Below are 24,333 nucleotides of genomic sequence, written 5' to 3' on the forward strand. Positions count from 1 at the left end.
CTGGCTGCCTTGGGGGTGACACTGCAGCCCATCGGCTCCCCCCAGCCGGCTGGGTTTGCAACCGGATGCCACCCAGACGGACGGCAGCATCATCAGTGCTGCAAAACAAAAATCGGCAGAGCCCGCCTCATTACCTTGTATATACACTTGTGTAAGTCGCTAAGAACTCCCTCCTCCTCCTCCTCGTCCTCCTTCGTGGTCTCCTTTTCCTGAGCGAAGAGCCGCCGCCTGCCCGTCTTCAGTGGGACGTCGACCTCTTTTAACTTGTTGCGGAAGCCATTTTTGTGAACCACGCCGTTGATGAGTCCGTTTTTGGGCTCAAACCGGGGCAAGGAATGGAACTTGTAGGCATTCTCCGAATGTCCCTCCAAAGGTCCTTTCCTCTTCTCCAAGATTTCCTTTTCCAGCAAGACCTCCTTCTCCAGTTTCTTGTGCTCCTCGGGGGAGAGGGAGTCGTAGGAGAGCAAGTACTGGCAGTAGGCTTCTTGCAGCTTGGCCAGCCTGTCCTGTGCAGTTTTGGGGATGCGCAGCATGTCTGCCAGCTTGTTCCATTTCTTGAGGTCAGTCACTTGCTGCATCCCCCCCATCTCGTTGATCAGCTGGACGAAGCAGGCCAGGTCGAGCTCGCAGCCTCCTGGGGTCCGCGTGTGCCAGGCAGCAGAGGAGGGGAAAGGGAAACACAGGAGCAGGTTAGGAAAGCTGCGGGCAGCTCGCATCAAGCATGCTACCAGGCTGGGCCCGTACGGGATGCGCCACCCGTACAGCTCCGGTCACCTGGGCACCGGAGCAGGATTGTCCCTATCTCATACACCTCCTGCTAAAGACAGGTGCGTGCCACTGTTTTGCTAGCTTAATTCATCCAGCAGATCATATTTTGCTGTTTGCAATAGCCTCCCCTATGGTTAAGTCTGCTCTCCTCCTCAAGTTTCATTCCCTTCTCTTCTCAGAGCACCCCTGGCTATCTCCTGACATGTGTCTTTCCCCTGGTCCTTACCCAGCAGTCAGGGAGACGAGACTTGCCCAGCTCTTTAAAAGCCTGCACGCTCCCACCCTCCCCTCGCCCGCCACCAGTCCCACAACTGGGTCATATCAGGAAGAAGCAAAACAAGTGTCAAGATGGGTGCTGGCAGTCAAAAAGACAAGTACCTATCCTTTCCGGAGGTGAAACATCGATTATCTGATGTCTGCACAACACTTTGAATACAATTAGTATTTAAAAGGAGCACAGTAACATCGTTAATTTCACTAGAAAAATCCTTAAAAAAAAAAACAAGGAAGGCAAGGGGTTGTTTGAGGTTGGTGCCTGCAACTGCATTAAAAAGTTCCAGGCACATTATTCTTCCAGTCTGAGGCCATCCATATTTTATATTCCATTATGTTTTTATATGTTTTAAGATGACTAGCACATTTCACACTCCAGTCAAAAAATAAAAATGGAGGATTATACAAACTCCAGCATAAAAAGCAGCCAAATGGACAAGAAACAATAAAAGAAACATCATAAATACTCTCAAAGCACAGAAATAAATCATCAGTAGAAGAGCGAAGAAACGGACCAAAGACCACCTACAATTCAACAGGGCATTGCTGAAGGGAAAAAGAGAATTAATACAAAACTCGCATCGCGTCAACATCACTGCCGCCACTTTGTCTCTCCTTCCCCTTTTTCTTTGAGAAAAGTAAAAAATCATTATGGCATAGCCATTTCAGAGCACTTAGAAATGTTATTATACAACAGAGAAGTGCAAGAAGCAGCGCTATCGTAAACATTTACTGTTGGATGCACAGCTACGGCATCTTAAGGGCCAGTCATACCATCTTGCTTGCTAGCGCAAGCAGTATTACTTTCTTCAAACTACCCCGTGCTGCATCTCAGACGCTTCCTAGCTGATCCCAATTCTCCTTCTTCCCTCTGCTTTCCCCTCTTCCTCCGCTTGTGCCAACCCAGTGAGGAGGGAGGCTCAGCCGTGTAAACCTGCGTGCAACATTTTGGGATGACAACGGTTGCGACCGAGGCAGAGCAGTGGCAGAGGCTGCTCGCTAGTGCTGCCGGCACAGCGCTGGGCAAAGGTGTGAAAGGACGGGGAAAGGATTTTGGCTGCAGCCAAACCCAAGGGTAAGGCTTTGAGGAGCGTATGACAAGGGTGGAGGCAGGGCCATGGGACAGCAGATTTATCCAATTTAGTAAATGATTTTTGGGGGTCAAAATGGTTAAGTCTCGAAGCTGAGAAAAGGTAAACACTGGGGGGGAGGGGGGAGTTTGGAAGGTTTTCTTTCTTTCCTCTTTAATCTTCCCCATAAAATAACTTTCAAGCTGGCCTCTATTACAGGCTGTTACTTTTTTGATCTAGTGTTTTATATGCACAGTTCACAAACAAGCTGAAGGCATAATTCAAGATGGCTTTCCATGCCAATAGATTCAGTGACCTACATAAAGTTGAGTAACATACTCCTAACTTCCAAAGAAGTGTGGTCCAGGTTTAATGTTATACATGTTCTCCAGTGGGACAAATAGCACACACCCAGCTTAAGGTCCTAGTTTCAACACTGTTTATGAGCTATTTAAGAAATGCAATTTTCTCCCGCATCGTGGAATGATCGCTCATAATCACCCCGCAATATTAGAGCTCGAGTAGCACACCATTCAACCGGAGCCTCGCGTATCTGGCAGATCCTCCATAGGGCCAGCTACAGCTAAGGTTTACAAAGTGGCCTCAATTATAATTCCATTTCACACAGTCATAACTTTTGGAAGCATTTATATCTCAGGCTGATGTTTTCCAGGACTGACCTAAGCGTGTTCGTTTAAAAAAGAAAAGAAAAAAAAAAAAAAAAAGGGAGTTTTAACCCCATTTATAAGCACCTACAGCAAAATAGCTTAAACAGGAGACGTGGCACATGTTATGCAGAAATACCGTCTTTTTTTTTTTTTTTTAATTGTCTTAATTTCACTAAGTTAGGAATATTTTTAAATTGCCTAGTGAGCAAGCTCATTTAAAAAAAAAAAAAGTTCAGTCTTCAGGTACACGTTTAATACCAAACGCTGGCACTACACAAGTCGTTGGCAAAACTCCCACCTACTTCAATGGAAATGTGATTTGGCCCTGAGAGGAGGGATATGTACACATGTCTACTTAAATAATTGTGCATTTATCACCACAGATTATTTTATATCTTTCCTGCTGGAACCAACAGATTTCTCATCTTTGTACACTGCTAATCTCCAGCTTCTTTTCTCCATTTTGTTTTTAATTTTAAACAGAAGATAGGTAGGAAATTAACTGCAGAAAGGATACATGGGATGCAAATTTTATAAGAGACCACTGTTTGCTCTGGTTATATGGCACCCAGCAGAACAGAATCCTTGCCTATTAATTAGGCTCTTAGGTGCTTAAATAATACAAATAATTAACAGTAATGCCATCTTAATGCTAAGTTAAGGTATTTCATTAAAAAGTTAACATTGTTCCAGGAGCGTTAATCGAGCTGTCTTGCACATTTTCTTCTCTCTCCTGCCAATGTAAATTTAATTCATTATTCTTCCCTATTAGCATACAACCACTGCATACATTAGGCATACAAAATGTTCACTTATTGCTGCTTGAGTGATTTTAATTTTCAGATTTCCTTGAATGTTTTTGCACAGCTATTGCAACAGAGCGCTAACCCTCATTCCTCCTCCTTAAATTCTGTCATTTCTCTGTTGTGCCCTGCATCCGTTCACCATAAACTCTGCAATCTCTTTGTGTGCCTTTTTTTTGTGTGTGTGTGTGTATTTTCACTCACTTACCATATGTGATATAAAATAAAGTTTGAAAACAGGGGGGAAAAAGTGTTGTGAACAGTTTAAAGAGAAAAGTGTGTCCTTTAATCCAACTAGCGTTGATAGCTGCCTCTGATCAGATAATGCCTCAAAGGCAAAACTCTAGCCTCAACTTGCAACATGCAGGTCCTGTGAGCTCTGACTCAAAACACTTCAAAAACAAAGGGAAGGACTAACACAAATTAAAACCACAAGTTTATTACTATGTCACGGCTGCAAAGGCAGTAGAGATGGAGGTGGCTCATTCAACAGTTCATTTGTATGCTGCTGTTGTCATGTTTTTACAAACTATTGTCACATTTTTGTCACGTGTCATATTTGACAGCAGACCATAAACCAAGAATTCTGTTAAATAAGTGATTCTCACTCAGGCATTAGCCCTGGCAGACACCTGCTGGGAGAAATAATGAAACCTCCATTTTGCAATCAACCACATTTTACTGCCTATTCTTGACACTTAATGGTTGTTAAATGTCAGCAGGTCACTGCAAATTTGTAATTTTAAGTGTCTGAGTACCCAAATAGAAGTCAGTTCTGAGATATTTTCTTTCCCCTTGGTTAAATGCTTTTAAAGGGGGCGGGGGGTGGGAATTATAATAAAGCTTGGCAGGATTGCAACCTGTTTGGAAAACATCTTTGGGAAGGTCTGAAAAATATTCTGAGGCAACATTTAAACCGAGGCTATCAATATCCATAGTTGTACTACCAACAAAAATAAACAGCAGGGAAAGGAGAAGATCCTGAAATCTGGAGACCGAGACCCCAGATAGCATTTTTTAACCTGGGTGAAATAAAGAGCTGGCAGGAGGAAAGTGGCGATATAAAGTCTCCCTGGAAAACTCTCCAACAACCTACCTGCATCGTGCCTGACCGATGGATAAAGAGAGAGATCCAGAGCTCTGCAGTGGTAATTGGACAGGGGTTCGGTTAAGCATAAAGGCAAAGGGAGCATAAAGTCGTATACGGACACTAACAAGCAGCGGCAAAAGGCCAATGAAACCACAGCCCTTACCTATGAGTGGGAGTTCGTCCATGGTAATGCCCTGAGATTTGAGGTGCTTCTTGATACAGGCCAGCCGCTGCACGTTGGGTCCCCAGCGCCTGCCTAGCTTGTGTATGTGCTGAATCTGTGTCACAAACCGCATTTCATCATTTAGCTTGCACTCAGGTCTCCAGTCTGGAGGAGGAATCACCCTGCACATCCCATACTTCTCTACCTGAGCTCGGACTGACTCAATGTATATCAGTGGGTCATGAAATTCCTTGGTGGAGGGCCTAAGGATGGGAATCTCCCCCAGCATCCCCCACCCAGACTTACTACTGCCCTTTTCGTGCTTTCCCATTGAGTCTTGTGGCTTGTGCAAGGACTCCGCTTGAGAGGTAGAACGATTTTCACAGGAGGCATTTTCAGTTTTGCCATGTGCTTGTTTCCCTGGCGTACTCTTTCCAGCAGTGGCTCTTTTCGGCCTATTTCTTTCCAAACTCTTCTCTGGCACCTCCTTTTTAAGGTGTCCATTCAGCAAAGGCTTTTCTACAGCTGCCTTTTTGCTGGCAGCTTCTGCCAAGTTGATGGCCCCTTTCATTCTCTTGGTGGGTGACTGTATTTTGTCTATGTGATTCGTCTCTTCCAGCCTCCTCTTCGAATTGCGCAGCCCCTCCCTTAACTGTCTCCCCACCTCCTTAGTGCATGTCTTTTGGTTCAACTTGCCATTGACTTTTACACCATTAACAGCGGTATTGTTAGACTTGGATGCTCCAAGGGATAGCACCTGTTTGCGGGTTTTTGCATTGCTACTTTCTATTTTCCCTGAGATTGTGTGGTTGACAGGTGAACTGGGTTTGTGGTGATTTAGTTTGGTTTCCTTGACCAGTTCTTTCTTGGCTTTGGTGTATGTGACAGTTCCCTTTGTCACTGTTGCAGTGTACTTCACAGTTTTGGACGGTGAAGGTCTGACTTCTCTCATCTTTTTGGCACTGGCTGCATTTGCACTCGGAGATGACATTCGAGTGATCCCGTTGACTTTAGAAACCTGCAATGCCAGGAGTGTTGCAGGGGGAGCAGAAGGAAGGAAACAGAAAAAAGAAAAATAAATTAATGATGTTACCACTCAGCCACGGCATCCCAATCGCTGGACAACCATATTCTGCAGTCCTGACTCCTGGCCCCCTCGTACAATCTTCATATAACTAGTTTCACCCAGGCAAGAGGAGGGACTGGGCATTTATAATAAACAAATAAAATAGAAATATTTTGTTTAAAAAATGAACCAAAAAGTCCTCAGAAAGCCAATCTTGCTTTCGGAGGGTACGAAGCCTCTGGCATTAAGAGGGGTGAGGTCCCTTGCTTGCACTACCCCCTTCCTTGTCTACCAGAAAGCCTGTTACAGTATCACAAAACACAGGTAGTGGTTTTTTTACAAACTGATTTACGAACTAATACTTTCATTATCTCCTTTTCAGGCCCTCAGACACTATCTCTCTCCCACCCAACTTCCCTTAAGCGCACAGACAGTTTACAACTTAGCAGACAAACTAGCCAGCTCATACTATATACTTTAACTGGAATAGGTACGTTTTGCAAAAAACACATGCTGAGATTCAAACAAACCTCCTGTCTATACATATATACATATAAAAAGAGATACTGAACACATTATGCACCCAACAGATCAGGACGGCCATGAAGGATCCAGTCTGTCACACACATTAAATCTTAGGAGGCATCTTGTTGCTGAAGTCATTATTTGAAATGAAAATGTATACAGTAGTTCAATGCATTTTTTTTATAGTTTGATATCTGGGCAGTTTTGCTGACACACATTTTATTACATCATATTCATCACTAATGTGTCATTGCAACTTAGAATTGCTGGACTCCACTGCTTTCTGTTAGACATTTAAACCCAGCTATGAAACCAGAATTTATATTTTAACTATAAGACATGTTAAGCACCAAAAGCAACCCTCAGCTTCGAAGGGAATTGTGAAGGCTCAGCACTGCCAAAGCTAAGCCCTACTACCAAGAAAATGAAGTTCAAGTTTAAACCTCAAGCGAATTTCAGCATTTGAACAAGTTTAAACATTGTCTTCTCACCTCCTTAACTGTGAGTGCAGAAAAACACATCCAAAAATCAGGAACATTGATAAAAGCGCTCAAAGTGAACGCATACAGTACAATCATTCTTCATCAGCACTCGGGTGAATAACACCATTCCTGCAAAGTTATAATACTTCCCTGTGGGCTTTCAAAATACTTGCCAAATTAGTAAGCATGGCAGCTTCTCTCAAATAAATGCAAGAATTGTAGGCGCTTATAAAGTAGGGATAAAATGTTATAAAATAGGGATCAAATAGAGACTGAAAAGACTGTGCCATGGTCTTGTATTAAGCGACCTGTGGACGAGGACTGTAACCTGGGGATTCTGCATACACACACACATATGTGTATACACGCATTTACTGGGTGAATTTTCTCCTCTGTGCTCCAAGCTGGAGCAGGAGTAACGTCCTTTTAAAACCCATCCATCTTATTGTCCTTCCTGTGCTTCCAAGGTAGAAACACTTAAGGAAAATCCAGTTAGCTCATGACACGAGTTTTTACCTTGAGCTTTCCAAAGATGTATGAGGTATCATCTGGGAAGCAAACACTTGCTAGCAGAAATGCATTTAGCCATTTTCCTTGAAATTTAGGCAGTACTCTGCACTTGAAATGGAGGCCTGGGTTTGACTGTTACAGTGCTTTTTCACGCCACAGAGCAGACACGGGTAGAGAGCTGCTAAGACATTGCCTCCTGCCTGCAGCAGGCAGAACAAGAGTTGAACATCTCTGGCTTTACAAATAGCCAGGAACATTGATTACAGATTTTGTCTAGACTAATACAGAAGAATTCATTGAGAACTGGGAAGGGAAGGTAATCTGGGTGACAGTGATCATGAAATGAGTTTTCAATTCTAAGATGTGACGGCAGTAGAGAAAGGAAAACAGACTTTAAAAAAAAAATCAACAAAAAAACCCCCAAAAACACACCTGCAAAAAACCCAAACCAAAGCAATTCCCACTCAGAGGAAGGGCACAAAGCACATGCCATTATGCCGGTTCACAAAGTTCTCTAATGACTGGAAAATTAGAAAAGAATCACAGTGAAAAGTAGAAACACAATTATGTGACTGAGGACAACTATATAAGAACTGCAAAAGCATGCATGGCTAAAATCAGAAAGGCTAAGGAGCTAAAGAAACTTCAGTTAGCAAGGGACATAAAATGAAACAGAAAAAAAAATTATAAATACCTTAAAAATACAATGATAACAAAGAACAGCAGAGATCAACCACCACATAAGGAAGGAAAACAAATGCAACAGTTTGGCTAAAGTGTTTGTGCTTCTTTTGCATTAGCCTTCACCAAAAGTACCACTGACTGAATACTTACCAGATATATAACATAACCAATTTCAGCAAAAGAGCTAGGAAGGCAACCCCAGCAAGCTAAAGTGTACCTAGATGACTTAAGGCATGGCTCCTGGAAATAAGTTGAGGGCAGGCAGAGTCTACCTAACTTCAAACCCTAAAATCATTCTGGAACAAATCATCAAGCAGTTAATTTGTAAACACACAAACAATAATAAGATGTTAAAAACAACAAAAAATAATAGAAACACAACAAAAAGCCCCACCCATAGTTTTGCCAAAATGGCACATCAAGCTAATTTAATCATCTTCTAACAGACACCTGGCAGAGCAGGTAAAGAAGCACCTCTGCTTCTGTAGGGCTCCAGTCACTGTCCCACATGATGTTCCATCAAACAAGCTCCTGAGACACGTCCTAGACGTAATTACTCTCAAGCGGTTTCACAAGGGATTAAATAAAGTCATCCTCAAGAGAAGTTATCGTTGTCATAGTTCACTGCCATCCTGGGAGGGCATTTCAGGTGACTTTCTGCAGGGACTTGTCTTGGCCTCAGTTCTACCAAGTACTTCCATCAGTAACTTGGATTATTGTAAAATTTGCCAGTGACACACACCTGTAAGGGGCCGTAAGCACTCTGGAGACACAGTCAAAATCAAAGGCAATTTTGAAGAACTTATTTCAGAACATTTCTACAAGAAGAGCAAGTGCTATTTTTAGGAAGGAGAAATCAAATACATGTAGGGGAAGAATAACATTTGGGGACCACAGTGAGCTGAAACACGGTAGTACAAAGCACGCAAATCACTTTCTGAGACCTATTATTAAGAATGCCAAAAGCAAGCGATAGGAGCACAGTGCTGGACCCAGCATCGGGCCCACACTGCAAGAAAAATTTAGACAGTGGAGCAAGTCTAAAAGAGCACAAAGTGCTCAGGTATTTGGAGAATATGATCTTTACTGAAAAGCCAAGGGAGCTGGGCTTATTTAGTCTGAAAGAGATGACTATGGGACATCTCTCTAACAGTCTTCTGATGCATAAGGAGCTCTTTTGAAAAGAGACAGTAAATGCTCTTTCCATGTTCACTGGGAAAAGTGAGAAAAAAAAAACCTTTTAATTGTTTACAACGATGATCTGAGGCACAACTAGGAAAACTTTCTCATTAGTAGAGAAGGAAAATGCTGGAAGAAGCTGACAATGGATGTGTGGAGTCTCCTTTATGGGAGATTTTCCAGCAGGTTTCAAGGAGGCCATAGCTGTATTACTGTGCTGTCAGGTACAGTCAAGGCAACACCTCAGAGTGAGCAGTCAGGCTGTATGGAGGTACCTTGTCACTCCAGCCTTCCTATGCTTTTTTTTTGAAGAAGTTGTGACCAGAAGTCTGAAGGGCCATCTGGGGCGCTCCTTCAGCAAGGGGTGGTGACACAGGGCCTGAGAACAAAACACAGTCATGGAGAAAGGCAATGTCCTCACAGTTCCTTCTCTTCAAATGAAAACACACCATCAGCACCATCAGCTTTAGGCCAGAATTAAAACTGCCAAGATACAAAACTCTGGAAAACTGAATTCATTAAGAAAACAGCAACTTATCACAACTGTTGTTAGAATACCTCCACACAATAAAAGCTTAGATCTTCTCAGGGCCAAATCTTGAACTGAACAGGTACATAAGCTTCAGCTATCTAACCTCCAGTCCTAGATTATAAGCACACTATTTTGAGTTTTTATTCAAACTTTGTGAAGTTATTCCAATGACGAACAGGTCCTGAAATAGAGAACACTTGGCTTTGAGAATACCATAAGGAATTCACTTATTTCTTTCTGGTTGCTAACTAAGGAAAAGAAAGAAACACTGCTGAAAACTTCCTCAGGGCCATCATCTTTCTAGAGCAGACACAACACGATGGTTTTCAAATGCTTCTCCCTCTTCCCTCCCCAAATGCCCACAGGTATCTTGAGTGTTTTCAGAAAGGATAGCAGATGTTTAAGATACAGCAGTACTATATAGACCAGAACAGACCACGCTTCAAACGGGAATAGACTGCAACAAACATCTTCTAGCTGGAAACAAGTGGAACAAACAACGTGGTCACAGCCCACCATCAAAGCAAAAGGTGGATTCAGGATTTCACATTGACAAATGTGAAATTCTGGGTGGTCAGTCGTCACCTACACGTTCCTGGTCTGTACTTGTCTCTGAGGACCCATCAGATGATCGGAACCAAAAGAACAAGAAATTGTGGTAGGCATTTTCTTACCTTTCTACTGTTGATATGTCTCCCCCCAAACCAAACATACACACACAGAGTCAGCCTAAAAAATTGGTCACACTGCCAGGTGCGCAGGTTCACCAAATGGGGGTCTATGCCACAGCTCCATCCCGAGGCAGTGCTTACACTGAGCGCATAAGAAAGAAGTCAATTTAATTCAAATAGTAACAAAGTGATTGACATTAGCCTTACATGACTCAAAGTCTTGAGCTAAAGCTGAAACTAGGGATACGAATAATCTTATCTTTGTTTTTCAGCTATCTCCTCAGTTTTGTGGACATATATATTTGTCTTCAGGCCATTTTTTTCTCCATTTTACTGAATGCTTGCCTTGCAGTAAAAGACAGTACAATAGATTTTAAATTTTGCTGTCTTTTAAGAAGCAAATGGGACCAGCACGTAGTCTTGCAGCAATTTGTTTGTTGGATTTGAACTGGTCTACATACACACCGCTGCATAGCACCTAGGATCCATCCTCCAGACACATACACACACACACAAAATAAAGCCAACAAACAAGTTGTTAGATAACAACCACAGTAATAACAGCAACATTAGCAATACCAACAACAGGTTTGGTCCCAAACAAATTCAAGTTAGGCAACTGATCTCGAATTCATTCATAAAAATACTTCTGTGTTGATACGAGTTTCGCAGAGCTAAATTACCATATTAGGCCGAGAGAGGGCCCCATTGAACTGCATTTCCTTTGCCCACAACCCCTTTGAAGTAGGGGATTTGGGAAGATGGCAAGGGAGGAAGAAAGAGAGAGAGGGAACACGTGACAAGTGCAAGTGCACACCAGAAAAGGAAAGAAAGAATGAGAGGAAAAAAGAAAATCTCGGGTAATTTCTAGTGTTCTGCCTTTATTTTCTGTAAGACTGAACAAAACAAAAACACACACATAAATAAACCATGTAAATGCACGTGAACAAGGAGGAAAAAGATACTGGAAGGAGGAGGAACACGTGGCTGGCACCCTGGGAAAACAACTCTCCTTTTGGAAAATACTGAAAATGTCAACAAAGACTCAGGACAAGGGCAGGAAATTTAGCAATGTCACATAGCTGCTAAGTCTAAGGTTTTGCACAAAGCTAAGTCTTTCTGCCAGGCAAAATGCATAATCCACCTTTAATTAGTTACAGCCACATTTTCATTAAAATTGGTAAGAACATAATTATGTTACTGTGGGTTGCAGAAGAAAATTTAAATGCCTAAGTTTTTGTTTTTTGTTTTTTGTTTTTTTTAAAATAAAGATCATCATCTCAACTTACAGCCCCCTTATTTTCTGAAGCTTGAGGACCACACTCTGCGAGGTGTCTGTGTGGCGTGACTGTTGGCTGTACTGCATTACTTTAGAACTTCTCTCCATTTTGCATAGCACGACTGAAAACATCTAATACTCTACGAAGCAAAACCCACTTGGATCGCGGACAAAATTCTTCTACACCTGTCTTTTCCCTTCTCAGAACTACCTTCATAAGTGATGGCAGTTGACTTTCACAGGAATTTTAACCATTCATACTTTGATGATAGAACTTTAAAACATTTCACACAAGTGTTCCAGTGAGTTAAAATAATGAAGTATGAAGTGCATCCTTACATTTTGGGAAACTTGTTTAACATGAAGAGCTCATGGCAGAGCCTGTCACAGCAAGGACCATAAGATGCTGGTATAGTCACAAAAAAGAAAGCTGAAAGGATGCAAAAGAAGGCAGGCATTCAAGCTGATGACTAGATAAGCAAAAATTGACATGGGGGAATAAAGAATGGAAGTCTCACAGAGGTACAGAGAAATATACTGTAGATAGCCTTCAGGATCTCAAATTTGATTTAGAAGGTAATACAAATCCAGTGGAGGCATTTCATGAGAAGCTAAACATCACTGAAGCACAGGGCATGGAAGATTTCCTTGGCAAGAGCACTGCTGTTTTACTTTTTGCCATTTTAATTTCCAAGCCTATGACGGAGAGGTGCCATTTAAGGCCTTGATGGCCCTAAAAGATGGCAATTCCAGCTCCACTGAAGTCCAGGCCAGCCTGCTTAGAAGAAAAACCCTTAGATGCCAGCAAATAAAGACTGATGCCTGTTGAGAATTAACCACTGAAAAAAAAAAAAAAAAAAAAAAACAAACCAGGGCTTAAGTGCAGCAAGCTTTCTGTATTGCATTGCCCTAGTGCAGGTACCCTGCTAACCCAGCCCCAGACTGAATAAGGACACTGACCGGGATTTTGAAAGTCTTCTATAAAAACTTATTTAACAGTTGTTATGTTAGGAGGCCTTTGATCCCACCATCAAAAACAGATGGAGACGCGTCCTGCCCAAACGCCAGTCACAAGCACCGAACGATTGGTCTGCTAAACTTCCACACCCAAATCCAAGTCAGGCTGAGACAAACCTCTTGCTGGATTTTTTTGTTAGTTTTCAACAAGGTAACATGAAAGTCTGAATTTCTCCCCACCTGGTACGTCCACTGTGAAGGAGGCAATATCCTGGAACACCTTCTTTATGCCTCGGACAAAACATTTTCCCAGACTCCGAGGTTTGTGTTGCCCACATGCAATACAAGACACCGAGCGTAACATCAGCTTCTCTACAGCACCAGTGAGCCTCTAAGGTAACCCGAGCAGACCAGCTGTACACAAAAGGAGTTAATTTTTCCACATGCTGCCAGCCTTGGCACTGTCAGCAGAGAGGCCAACAAGAGTGCCAGTCAGAAGGGTTAATAAATCACAATGTAAACTTCGCTTTCATATGCATACACTGGATAATATAGAGACAGGGTTGTAAAGCATGCTTTACCATACTGACTTCCTAGGTATGTATCACTTTTCTTTTTTCCTTCTTTCTCTCTTTCTCTCTCTTTCACTGAAAATTAACTCCCTGCTGTCTCCAGAGCACGCTTTTAAGGATTGCCATGTTCCCTCTGTGCCCGGCAGTGGAAAACGGAGCTAGCACCTTAAAAGTCTGCATTTTCCATGTGTCCACAGTAGAGTACAATTCATTACCTGTTTCCTTAAGTCCTGAGCCGATCTATGAAGAGTGTGGTGGTTGTTAGCAGTGAGCCCTTTCGTAGAGGAGCCAGTGTTTGTAGTAGGATGGTGATTAGCAGCAGCCTGGTCTTTTCGGCTCTCAGCCTTATGTTCGCTGTTCCTCTCCTTCCCTGGTGTGGCCTCTTTGCTTTTGTGTTTCTGAGCAGGTTCTTTCTCCTTCGATGATTTGCTGGACCCATTGAAAACTGAGAAGAGAGAAAATCAGACTATTAAGGAAAAAAAGAAAAAAAAAAAAAAATACAAGACCAAACTCTTAATTCAAAACAACCCAACTTTCTCTGCTGTCACTGTTGGATATTTAGTGAGCATCATCTCATATCTAAAGTAAAATTAAGACAGAAATAGAAGCGCTATTTTGCATATTTCTTTATATGAACAGATTTACTAAAGTATTTCCTTTGCTTGTTAACACACATTATCTTCAATATCCAAATTAAAACACACAAGGTATATTACTGTTTTGATTGACCTAAAATTAGACTTATCAGTTTGATTTTTATTTATGACAGTTTTAATTAACTTTTTGCTGTTGCAGCAAGGGAATTCTAAACATAACCTAAACAGAAAAAGGATTTATTTTTACATTAACGTAAAAGAAAAGAAACGTTCCATGAAAAAGCATGTTTTGTTTTCATCAATATCCAAACTGCTGAACCAAACTGACAGCAGTTTGGCTATAGCAGACAAGCTGCAAATAGAAAAAGGTACTTCTGCAAAGAAAGGAAAATACTAAAACCATTTTGGAACATGTCATATAAAGTAATGCTGGGACCTACGCTGAGCACCCCAGCCTTCTGCTGAAGTGAAGAGATAAGAAAGCACAGAACAGAAACCACATTTTTTTGTACAATAAATATTATGCAAACATATACAAGCCTATCTCAGCAAGTTTTGTTCCTGTCCCTCTTCTGAATATATTTAAGAATAGCCACTGCTCTTTTGTTGTCAGGGAACGTGAAAAGCCGAGGTTAAAAAAAAAAAAAAACAAAAAACCAAACACACCAAACATTCTACATTTCTCTGTCTGTTTGTTGATCAAAAATGTGGTGAATTTATGTCAGTGCTGCTCCCTCTTCAGTGAAGCACTTGACAGAGGTCTGTGTGGCTTGTCATCCAACACCCACAAGGGCAAGTGCCCTCCTGCCTTCTCTACTCATCTACTCTTGTTTTTCACCCCTGCCTTTTTTGCCATGGTTTAGGAAAGGATGTAAATAAGGAAATCCATAAATACTTAATAGCACAAGTATCTAAAAATCATATTTATTACACACAACACCATCTGTTTGGGAATATTAACTAAACGCATTAAGTTGTTATTTTCTTGTGAAATGAAAGCCTTCTTTTGACACTAAACATGATATACCTACGATACATATCTTTTAGTCTAAATTGTGAAGCTTAGCTGTCTCTCCAGATGTCCTGTAGTATTATGGTAGTGGTAGCAGTAATAGTAATAATAATAAACAACCAACAACTCTGCTGGACAGAAGAGGGGCATCTAAGCTGCTTTTGAGTAGACACCTACCTCCAAACCTTCCCAACCAGCTATCTACCTTCCCACCGCACCTCCAAAAGCCAAAACTCCGGCAAGCTATTGACAAATTTGTTATTCAGCTCACTTATCATAGTCAGTCGGTCGTTAAGTGTTGAAGCAGATTACGTAAAAAATAAAAAACTGCAATTGCTCTTTGCCCTCTCTTCCTTCCCTCTTGCATAAATTGAGTAAGAACGAGAGAGAAGCCTTCGGCAGCGAAGTCACCGCAAATTCCCTTGTGGCCCCGTCACTCCTGAGCTCGGGAGCAACTGGCGCTGCCCCAGCCAGCCGAGGATTTCCCAGTGATTTCAGTGAAAGTCGCGTAACCTCTGCGTTTCATTTCCAGTGATGGAACTGATAATAATTGCCAACCCCTCTCGGGGAGTTCACGACAATACATTTATCCTCCTTTGTAAGGAGTTCTTACATCAGATGGAAGGTGATACGAACACACGAAGCACGACTCTCTATTTTTAATAAGATATGGCACAAACAACCGATGGCAGCTTCATTAATATGTATTTCATCACCGCGAGTGATATTTTCCTTCGGATGGAACAAATTGTATATACTGATCTGCTCATACACAAATGTTAAGTTAGAGAGATTAGTTTCCTGTATTCAGTTGCCACTTTATAAACCGAAAATTACTAAAACAGAAAACACAGCCAAAAAGCCAAATTGTGCAATTTTATGGTTCACCAAAAAAAACCCCAGTGAACATGAGACAAGGTATATTTTATATGCAACAGCTCATTAATTTTAAGTGTCGTGGGAACCCTGCCAGTTTTACCCTCTGAGTAATTATCTTTTGTCTTAATTTGTAAGATTCTTGAAAGGGGGAAGAGAGAAATGGGAGAGAAAAAATGTTCAGTCTCACAGGAAAAGCTTAAAAAGCTTAAAGCCTGAAAACACAATAAAAAGGAAAGACGTAGATGCAAAACAGTCCTAGTCAAGCTGTCTCTAGTTAAACAGTAGATGGTATCAGTTTCTATAAAAATCAGTGTTTGTTTCTTCCAACACCCAGAATATTGTTATATCCAGCTAGATAGGTATAAAAGCCTTTCTGCAGTAAGTTCTGCAAAATTCACAAACATATTATGTGAACAAGTATCAAAACGTTAACTTGATTAATTACAAAACACTATCACAAGCCAAGCATTTAAGGGGGGGAGGGGGAATCCCCTGGACTATGATTTCGCTCTCATGTGAGTAAAAATGTAGAATTAAGTTATTTAGACTTAGAGTATAATACAGGATTAAACTCTGGCCCTAATAGCTAGTCAGACAGTTCAGTGAAAAGCTGAAATCACCAGAAAAGACCAAAAAGCCCCCCAAGAAATCTCATCGAGAATAACTGGTAATAAGACAGAAACAGCCACTTCTCAAAGGAAAGAAAAACAATAAAACCCCCCAAACCTCAAAACTCTGCATTAAATATTACTGAGACCAAATCTGATTTAACAATAAAATGATTACTAATTCTTTTGTGTCTTCTTATGCAGCAAATTCCGTTCTCCTTCATGTCTGCCAGCTCTTCAATATTTCTGAGGCATTCAGAAAAGCAGAAAAGGTATACCTTACGCTTTACTAAGCCCAGATATAGGTATGTCCCAGCTACAATCTCCCATGCTAAAGATAACTCTGATACATGCAATGTCCAATGTTCTGCTCCCAGTTATTTTTTTTACTCATGACAGAGTAGTCAATAAAGGTTTCGTCCTTGAAGCAATAATTTCATTAAAAAGACAGAAAAAAAAGCTCAACACGAGTGGTGAAACTCACATTATTAAAGCAGAAATCTTTCGTAGTCTTGAATTATGATTATTTTATGCTACCTTAACCAGCTCTGTATTTCCAGAACAGCTTTTAGTTAAAGGTAAGAGCACTAGCAAATAATTAAAAGTGCAAGTAAATTATTAGTGTTCAGACACTTCAAATAGAATAAATGGATATCCTTTTATCCATATCTATCTCAGTGCTTGTTCTCAAAATGCCGCGTCCTCCAAAGCAATTATTATTATTATTAAGCTGAAACAATAAGAGTCCCAGAGTGAAATACTTGTGGGTCTTATGGTTAGCAGTGATGATCAAACGCAAAGAAATTGAACCACTACATTCAAAACTCGCAAGCACTAGGGGTTTTTAAACCACTGATATCATTTATGGCAGCAGAGCAAAACCTTATGGCAGGCATGATCCCCGCGGATGCATCACAGCGCGCTCTGCACCGGGGGAACTGGACCCCAGGCACCGATATTCACCCAGGATCCCACGCAGGGACTTTGGGGTACCTCATTTGAAACTGTGATAAAGAATCCCTACACAAACCAATGCAAACTGTGTAAACTGTGCGTGTACTAGGTGCAGCTATAATAACAGCTAAAAAATTTTTTTTATCAAGTAAAGCCACAGATGTGCTCAATTAATACAGATTAACTAAGCATTTGCTACAGGAATTGACACTGTAGTGAGCTATAACCATTTATTGTGTTTTCAGCAATTTTCTGAAGCATTCCTACAAATTAATTTGCACGCAAATATTTTATAGGATACACCCAGCCAGCCATTCAGAAGCCAATTTATAATACGTACAATAATCACGCTTTCACTGTGTAAGCAGCAGAATTACTGGACTGAGTTCAGCCAACTGCTGACTCCATGGGCAAAGCTTTCTCTCTCTCCCAAGCCCTCCTGGAGATTGTTCCTGCACCAGATATGCTTTGTACTTGAGATAACGGCGGAGTCCGTCGCAGGGACGGCAGGGTACTGATGTATGAACCGTTTTGCTTCATGCCAGTGTCTGGAGGATAAAGGCATGGGCCATACATGTACACATATGCCGCGTGTTGCAGAGCTCGTGCCGCGTACAGCAAGCGACTGCGCATTCATAAAACTATCCAAAACAAAGAGGGAAGATAAGAGTGAAAGGGAGAAGTTTTGTTTTTAGAAGGAGAAAAGGGAGCCTTGCCAATGTTGTGAACCCGAGCCAGCTATTCCAATGCAAACCTCATGTTGTTACATAGATCATGTTTGGGAAGAGATGTAATATTAATCAACTTTCTGGCATTAAGTATCCGTTACTGTACAAAAACATTCTTGCTCTGGCTTTAATTCAGTTTTAAGTCACTGTGAAAACATTTATGTGGCTCTCAAACTGCCTTAAAGGGCCCAGACAATAATTCTTTTCCCCTCCCGGAGGAACTAAAACAATGATCTACTTCCATAAAACAGAGTATTTTAATATTGCCGATTGTTTTCCTTAAGTGTTGGGTATGTTCAGACTTCAATAAACCATTTCCAGAGATAGAAGCTGTCTTCTGGAGCCCCCCAACATGATCTACCTACACAGGGTCAGCGCAAAGGCGTGCTTCAGGAGAAAAGGACGCCACAACATTGTATGAAAATGTATGGTACCACTGTTTCCGCACTTCTCCAGCCCTAACCCAACGCTATGCAATTTGTCAGTGGACAACTCCGCAACAAAATTTCCATAGCTGCATGCTAACAGAAGTCAAACAGGAGAACCGTGGCAGATAACACCGAATTCCTTTTTGACGCTATCAATAACACAGCCCAAAACCCTGCACGCACAGGAATATATTGGGCCATTGAGAGGAGCGTTATTGGTATGAGACACCACGCCACCGTTTGCAAAAATTCAATACCAAGTGTCTCGTCTTAGCACAAATTCATTACTCTCACCTAACCATTACGACACAAACAACATCAAAAGGGTCACTCGCTAAGCAGCAAGTCCGTACAAGAAGTGCCTATGTGTTATCACAAGTCTCTCACCAGGATAACAATTCAATTTTTTTGAGCAACTTCCAGCTCCCCTATTCTTCTCCACAGGTCATACATCTAGCTACTGAAAATCCGCAAATCCCCAAATGTGTTGTGCCTGATTTGCATATTTAAATATGTAAATTACTGCAAAACGGGTAATTTTCATGTTACATATTTTTGCAGAAAAATTAAATGTGCAAAAATGTTTATTGCAACAATTACTGGTTCCATGGTATTTCAACAAAAGGCTGTAAATCACCAAAATAATTGCCTACCCATTAACTATTGTAGCACTCTGCCTGAAATTTTCTCATTCTGCATTTTAGCTGGATGCAGAAAATATTTTTCTTCTAAATGTTTACCTCTTCAGGATTAATTTCACTGAAAAAGATGCATGAGCCTAAGACTCCCTCTTATGTACCCACCCACAAATATCGAATTTAGTTAAAACCAAAACTAAATAAGGAATTGCAATTACAAATCAGAATTTTCTCACAGCACTCTCAAATGGTAATGTATGTAAAAGATATGCCATTTAAGCCCAAGATGTACAAACACTGCATTGAACTACATCCTGAAATAAGAAAAAAAAAAAAAAAATCTACAATCTTTTCCTGCACCATCTTTGTTACTACACATGTAAGGACATTACTCTGCTAAATTATCCATTGCAAATTGAGAAGCGAAACATTCTTCTGTAAGCGAGGAAGACGGCACTAAAGCAGAGTATAGTATTTCTAGTGGTGCCTGCTTACTACGCACTACTGCCAGATCTGTTTTGAAATTTGAGCCTCAAGAAAAGAGGCATCTACACAATTTTCTCCCCTGTTCATTTCAGGCAAAAGGCATGCAGATCAGTTTTTATCTGACCACGTTAACAAAATACAGCATGGACCAGTAACCGTTTCTGACCCAGTAGGTTTTCTGGCACACTGGAGCTGGTTTGCTCCAGCTAAGGAAACAAGACTCTCCTTCGTGAAGAAGTCTGGTTACAAATAATGATGGCTAACACTGTTTTCCTAAATGTAAATTAGAACTTAATTGTCCATCTCAGGGATCTGAAGACAAACGACATTCCCAGGTATGCTGGCCCAGATGTGCACTTCTCTCCACCTTTGAACTGCTCTGCTGGTGTGAGAAATCACCCTTCTTGAGGAAATTAGCCAACCACTATTAGAGGAACTGTAGCCTGCTGCGTGCAATTCCAAAGTTGTCTACGCAACTGTATCTGTGTACGTTGCTCCTCCTGAGGCCCTTTTCCCGTCCACAAGCCCTTTCAAGTAGAGTAACGCCTATCCCCATTTGCTTTTGTGATGGGACCGATAACCCAACAACTCCCTAACTGCACCTTCCAGCTCCCGATCCCAGCCTGCCTAACAAAACACTTGGCACCTGCAAACATTTTCCTTCAGGAGCCTGCAGAGAAAACCTTCCATTGTGCCACAGAATGAAATCAAAGTAGGATTTATTTAGTTGGGAGGAATTCAAAGAATTAGTTTTAAAGAAACAGAGACCTAAGCCTACCCTCTTACCTACAACTTGGAATTTCCTCCAAGCAGCAGGGAGATGTAATTTAGACTCGGTACCTCCCTGTCCCCCAGGGAAGCGGAGTACAGCTCACTTGCGGAGAACCTGCTTTCCCTGCACGTCAGCCCGCAGCAGCTGATGACTGACACCCTCCTCCCTTTGCATAAGGTCAATTTTCTAATAGATCAATGTCTCTCCATCTCCTCCTCCGTGCTGGCAAGATGCCCTGTAATCCAGACTGTGGTTGAGAAGCTTCTCCCCACACCTGGAAGCTACACTGAAGAAAAAAACCACATTGTTTAAGCCAATGCTCCTGCCTGCTTCTTCCACCGAATTCCTTGTGTTCAAAGCCGTGCAATAGTCTCAGATAGGCTAATGGTCACTTGAGATGCATACAAAACGCAAGCTGGAAAATAAGCATATCCATCTGAGCAGCACACAGGCACCCTGTGGCTGGGCGTTCTGGATCTAAACACTGAGAATTACGGGGTTCCTACACCCACACTCAAAGGGGTCAGTAACAGGGCTGCAATTACAACAGTCATCCGAACCTCTGCTCTATCTGCTATAATATGCAGCACCATATCATCCCTAATTTTCCATATGTTAATTTTGAAATTCACCACAAACTTACTTAGAAGGTCTGAAGCTAAGGATGTGCTTTAAAAAGATTAAATCTTTGACTGAAACAGCAAAAGGGATTTCTCAATTCCAACTAAATGTTCGTATGATTTCTTAGCTGGGAAAATATCCTTCTGAAGTCCGTAGCTATACGGAGACCAAGTGATTCAGTTGATTAGTTTCTGGCCTTTCACAATTTTAACCCCGCTATAAATCCTAACTCAATTAAAATCACTCTGATTAGGACCAAAATTCCACATCAAGTTTTAGAAAGCTGCTAAAATTTCACCCTCCTCAAAAGACATATATAATTAAAAGCACAAACCTCTGCCAATTTTATTGCTGAATTTGTCAAAAAAGTTAGCAATGGTATTTTGCGGAAGAGGCAAGACTAGATGACCTCCTGGGGTCTCCTCTGACCTGAATTAATCTATGACATGTACTGTGAGATCACACCTTAATCCATAAGCAAGTAAGAACCACTCACATGTTTTACTCTACAAGAGAACAGTTCTCTTGCAAACAAATACTGAATGTCTTTAGACAGTATCTTCTCTTAGTGAGAATTATTCATTGTAAGTTTAAGCACGCTGAAAAAGACAGTAATGGGAAGAGTTACATGCAGAATGTCCCACATGACATGAAAGATACCTACCCAGAACTAATACTAGTTTCTAACCAAGGCACAAAGCACAACCAATGACATCCAAGCCTTTATCTGCTGCCAACTTATCTTAACATATGTCAGACCCGGCCTAATCAGCTGAAGTTTGGCAATGACATGAAACCAATTTTAAGAGCATGGCTCTACCATTTTCCCTTGTGGCAACCACAGCTGTATATTAGAAAACAGTTTAACCGCAAGATTAGCACTGCCTGCACTAAGATATTGCATGAAGGAAAGACTTGCACATTGCTACATATCCCTTTTCCACACTCCCATGAATGTGGGGGACAAACACTTCTGCCAAACATTTTACTTTGCTCTTTAACAGTTGGATATGTGTGCAGCACATCAGAAGTACTAAGAAAGGAGGATGATCAGGTAACAATCTGATGCTTTAAATATATCTGTGTAAGCGGTAAGGTTTGAAGGCAACAAGTCAGTTGAGCTAATTATTTCAATTTGTGCAGCAAGCTATGCCACGTGTTATACGTGCTTCTTATTCATACTTAGGCGTTTTCAATTGAGTTAGCAGTCCAAAAGGTGGCTCAACAGGCTAGGTTATAACAAATAGTTTTGTCTGCAATCCTAATAACGCCCCATATTGGCATCAGAAGAAGATATTGACAAATGACTTTGCCCAGGAAAGTTGTTCTGACCGCCATTTAGTAGAAAGCAATCATTTGACACTGTCTAATGACATTAATCAAGCTCTGAACCTTTGTTGCTGTATGTCATAGCAAATGCTTACCATTTTCAGGTCCAAAGTGCTTGACTACACATTGTATATTAAAAACAAAAGACTTTAATTCATTAAAAATAGACTCTCACGCTAGATTAAGTTCATTTGCTGCACCCGTTCCTGGTCTGCCTTTGTGTGTGGTCTCATTTAAAACAGACACACATGAACCAGAACCTACTTTATTCACAGGAAACAAAAATACTATTGGCTGTCAACCAAAATAACAGACATTGAAAAATGGGAATGCCCCTGGGTAAGGAAATTTTAATTAAAAAAAAAAAAAAAAAAAAGAAGAAAAAGAAAAAAAGAAATTACAATGACGAAGAAGAAGAAGCTGCCTTCTCTGGGAATTCCTGTTTCATCACCTTTGTCAAAACATCTCACATTGTCTCCTATGTATTTTATAAAGGTCTTTTGCAGATCTATTAAAGCAGCAGCTTCATTTATGCTCACTCTGATCTATATTGATAAAGATTATGAAGCCATTAGATGGCTCATTAAGTTTGCCTTTACTTACCCCCAATTAAGATTTCAGGTGTCTCTGGTTTTGAGCTAATTTCAAAGTGGATGCCATCTGGGACATTCTCAAGGAACATGATCAGCTCCTTTTGTAACAATATATCACATTTAAAGCTCTAAGGCAGCAGTTCTGTTACGTGCAATCTCATTTTCCAGATGTAGAGTTTTGTGCCTGTTATTTTGGGGGGGTTTATTTAGAAATCAATCCAAAGTGCCAAATTTTGATCCATGGCTTTTGCAGCATTAAAGCTCCTGCTCACAGCTGACAGCTGAAATGCTATTAGGTATAACATCCCCTTGCACTTCTCCACAAATGGTTCACAAAAAGAGAGTTTTTGAGCTTGGGCATGCAATAAAAAAAACACTCAGATGTAGTAATGAAAAATAATTTTGGCATATGTAACAAGAGCGTCCTTTATAGAAAACTCCCTTTTGAAAAGCGGACACGAGGACCAGCACAGTGAAGTAATTGGGATCTGGTAATCTCTTCTTCGGAGCAGAGAGTAGCATGAAAGAACAAAAAAAAGCAGGCACAGGTCTCGACCATCCCTCACAAAGTGTGCTGTAGAGAGACCTTCCTCTCAGTCCTCCTACTAAGAGGAGGAGAGCTGAATGGGCAGTCACCAGAAGGAAAAATTTTCATGGTAAACTAATACTGAGGAAGGGAATGGAGAGCACAGGTTCCATTTTGAAATTATGTCAGGCAGAGAGGGTACAGACTTGTTATGATACAAGAGCTCTTGCTGGAGAGAGAACCACATCACACAGGATTTTGGCAGTGGAGCATTATAGCAGGCTCAGAAAATTTTCAGTGTGGCTTTTAGGTCTTCCATTTTACACTAGATGATGTTGCAACATAACGCGGATCCATTTATCAAGATCTGGCACAAGGACATCGTGACAGAAATACTGTGTAATGAATGCAGCTTTTGTTGATTTGCAAAGAAATAACTGATCTGAAAAAGCTTCTTCCATAAAATCTTTCAATCAACAACATGAATGCAGTATCTTAACCTACTGCAATTGTGGTATCAATATTGCATGTGAGAAATTAAGTGTTGCCCCTGTCACATGTTTTGATAACACTTATGAATGCTTATATTTAACTTCGATAAAATAAAATCATTCTAGATTAAACATCAGTCTCAAAAAAGCCAGAGAGAGAGTGACTGTGTGTGTCTATATATGTGTGCGCGTGTGTGTATAAACATATATATATATATATATATATAATATATATATAGATATATATAATTCCAGCCCTGCAGTTATAGTTCTGCCACAGAAAGAGTTCAGATTGTCTGGAAAAACAGGTTAAAGCAGAAGATGCTAACGCTACATCTCACTCCATTTTCCCATTATAGCCTGTATCCTTTTTCACTCAG

At 41.0% G+C, this 24,333-nt stretch overlaps 1 protein-coding gene across 8 annotated transcripts in view; it reads right to left on the reverse strand.

Moving 5' to 3' along the window:
* JARID2 (jumonji and AT-rich interaction domain containing 2) overlaps positions 1 to 24,333 on the reverse strand; it is a 227,853-nt gene that overhangs the window by 25,986 nt on the left and 177,534 nt on the right. For all 8 annotated transcript variants that reach the window (XM_082315890.1, XM_082315891.1, XM_082315889.1 and 5 more), the window contains 3 exons: positions 13,508 to 13,737; positions 4,836 to 5,853; positions 135 to 634 (listed from right to left, as the gene is read on the reverse strand). In XM_082315890.1, the coding sequence (XP_082172016.1) occupies positions 135 to 634; positions 4,836 to 5,853; positions 13,508 to 13,737 (1,748 nt within the window). The remainder of the gene's footprint in view (positions 1 to 134; positions 635 to 4,835; positions 5,854 to 13,507; positions 13,738 to 24,333) is intronic.

Source organism: Platalea leucorodia, assembly GCF_965183815.1.
Source record: "Platalea leucorodia genome assembly, chromosome: 1".
Classification (NCBI taxonomy): Eukaryota; Metazoa; Chordata; class Aves; order Pelecaniformes; family Threskiornithidae; genus Platalea; species Platalea leucorodia.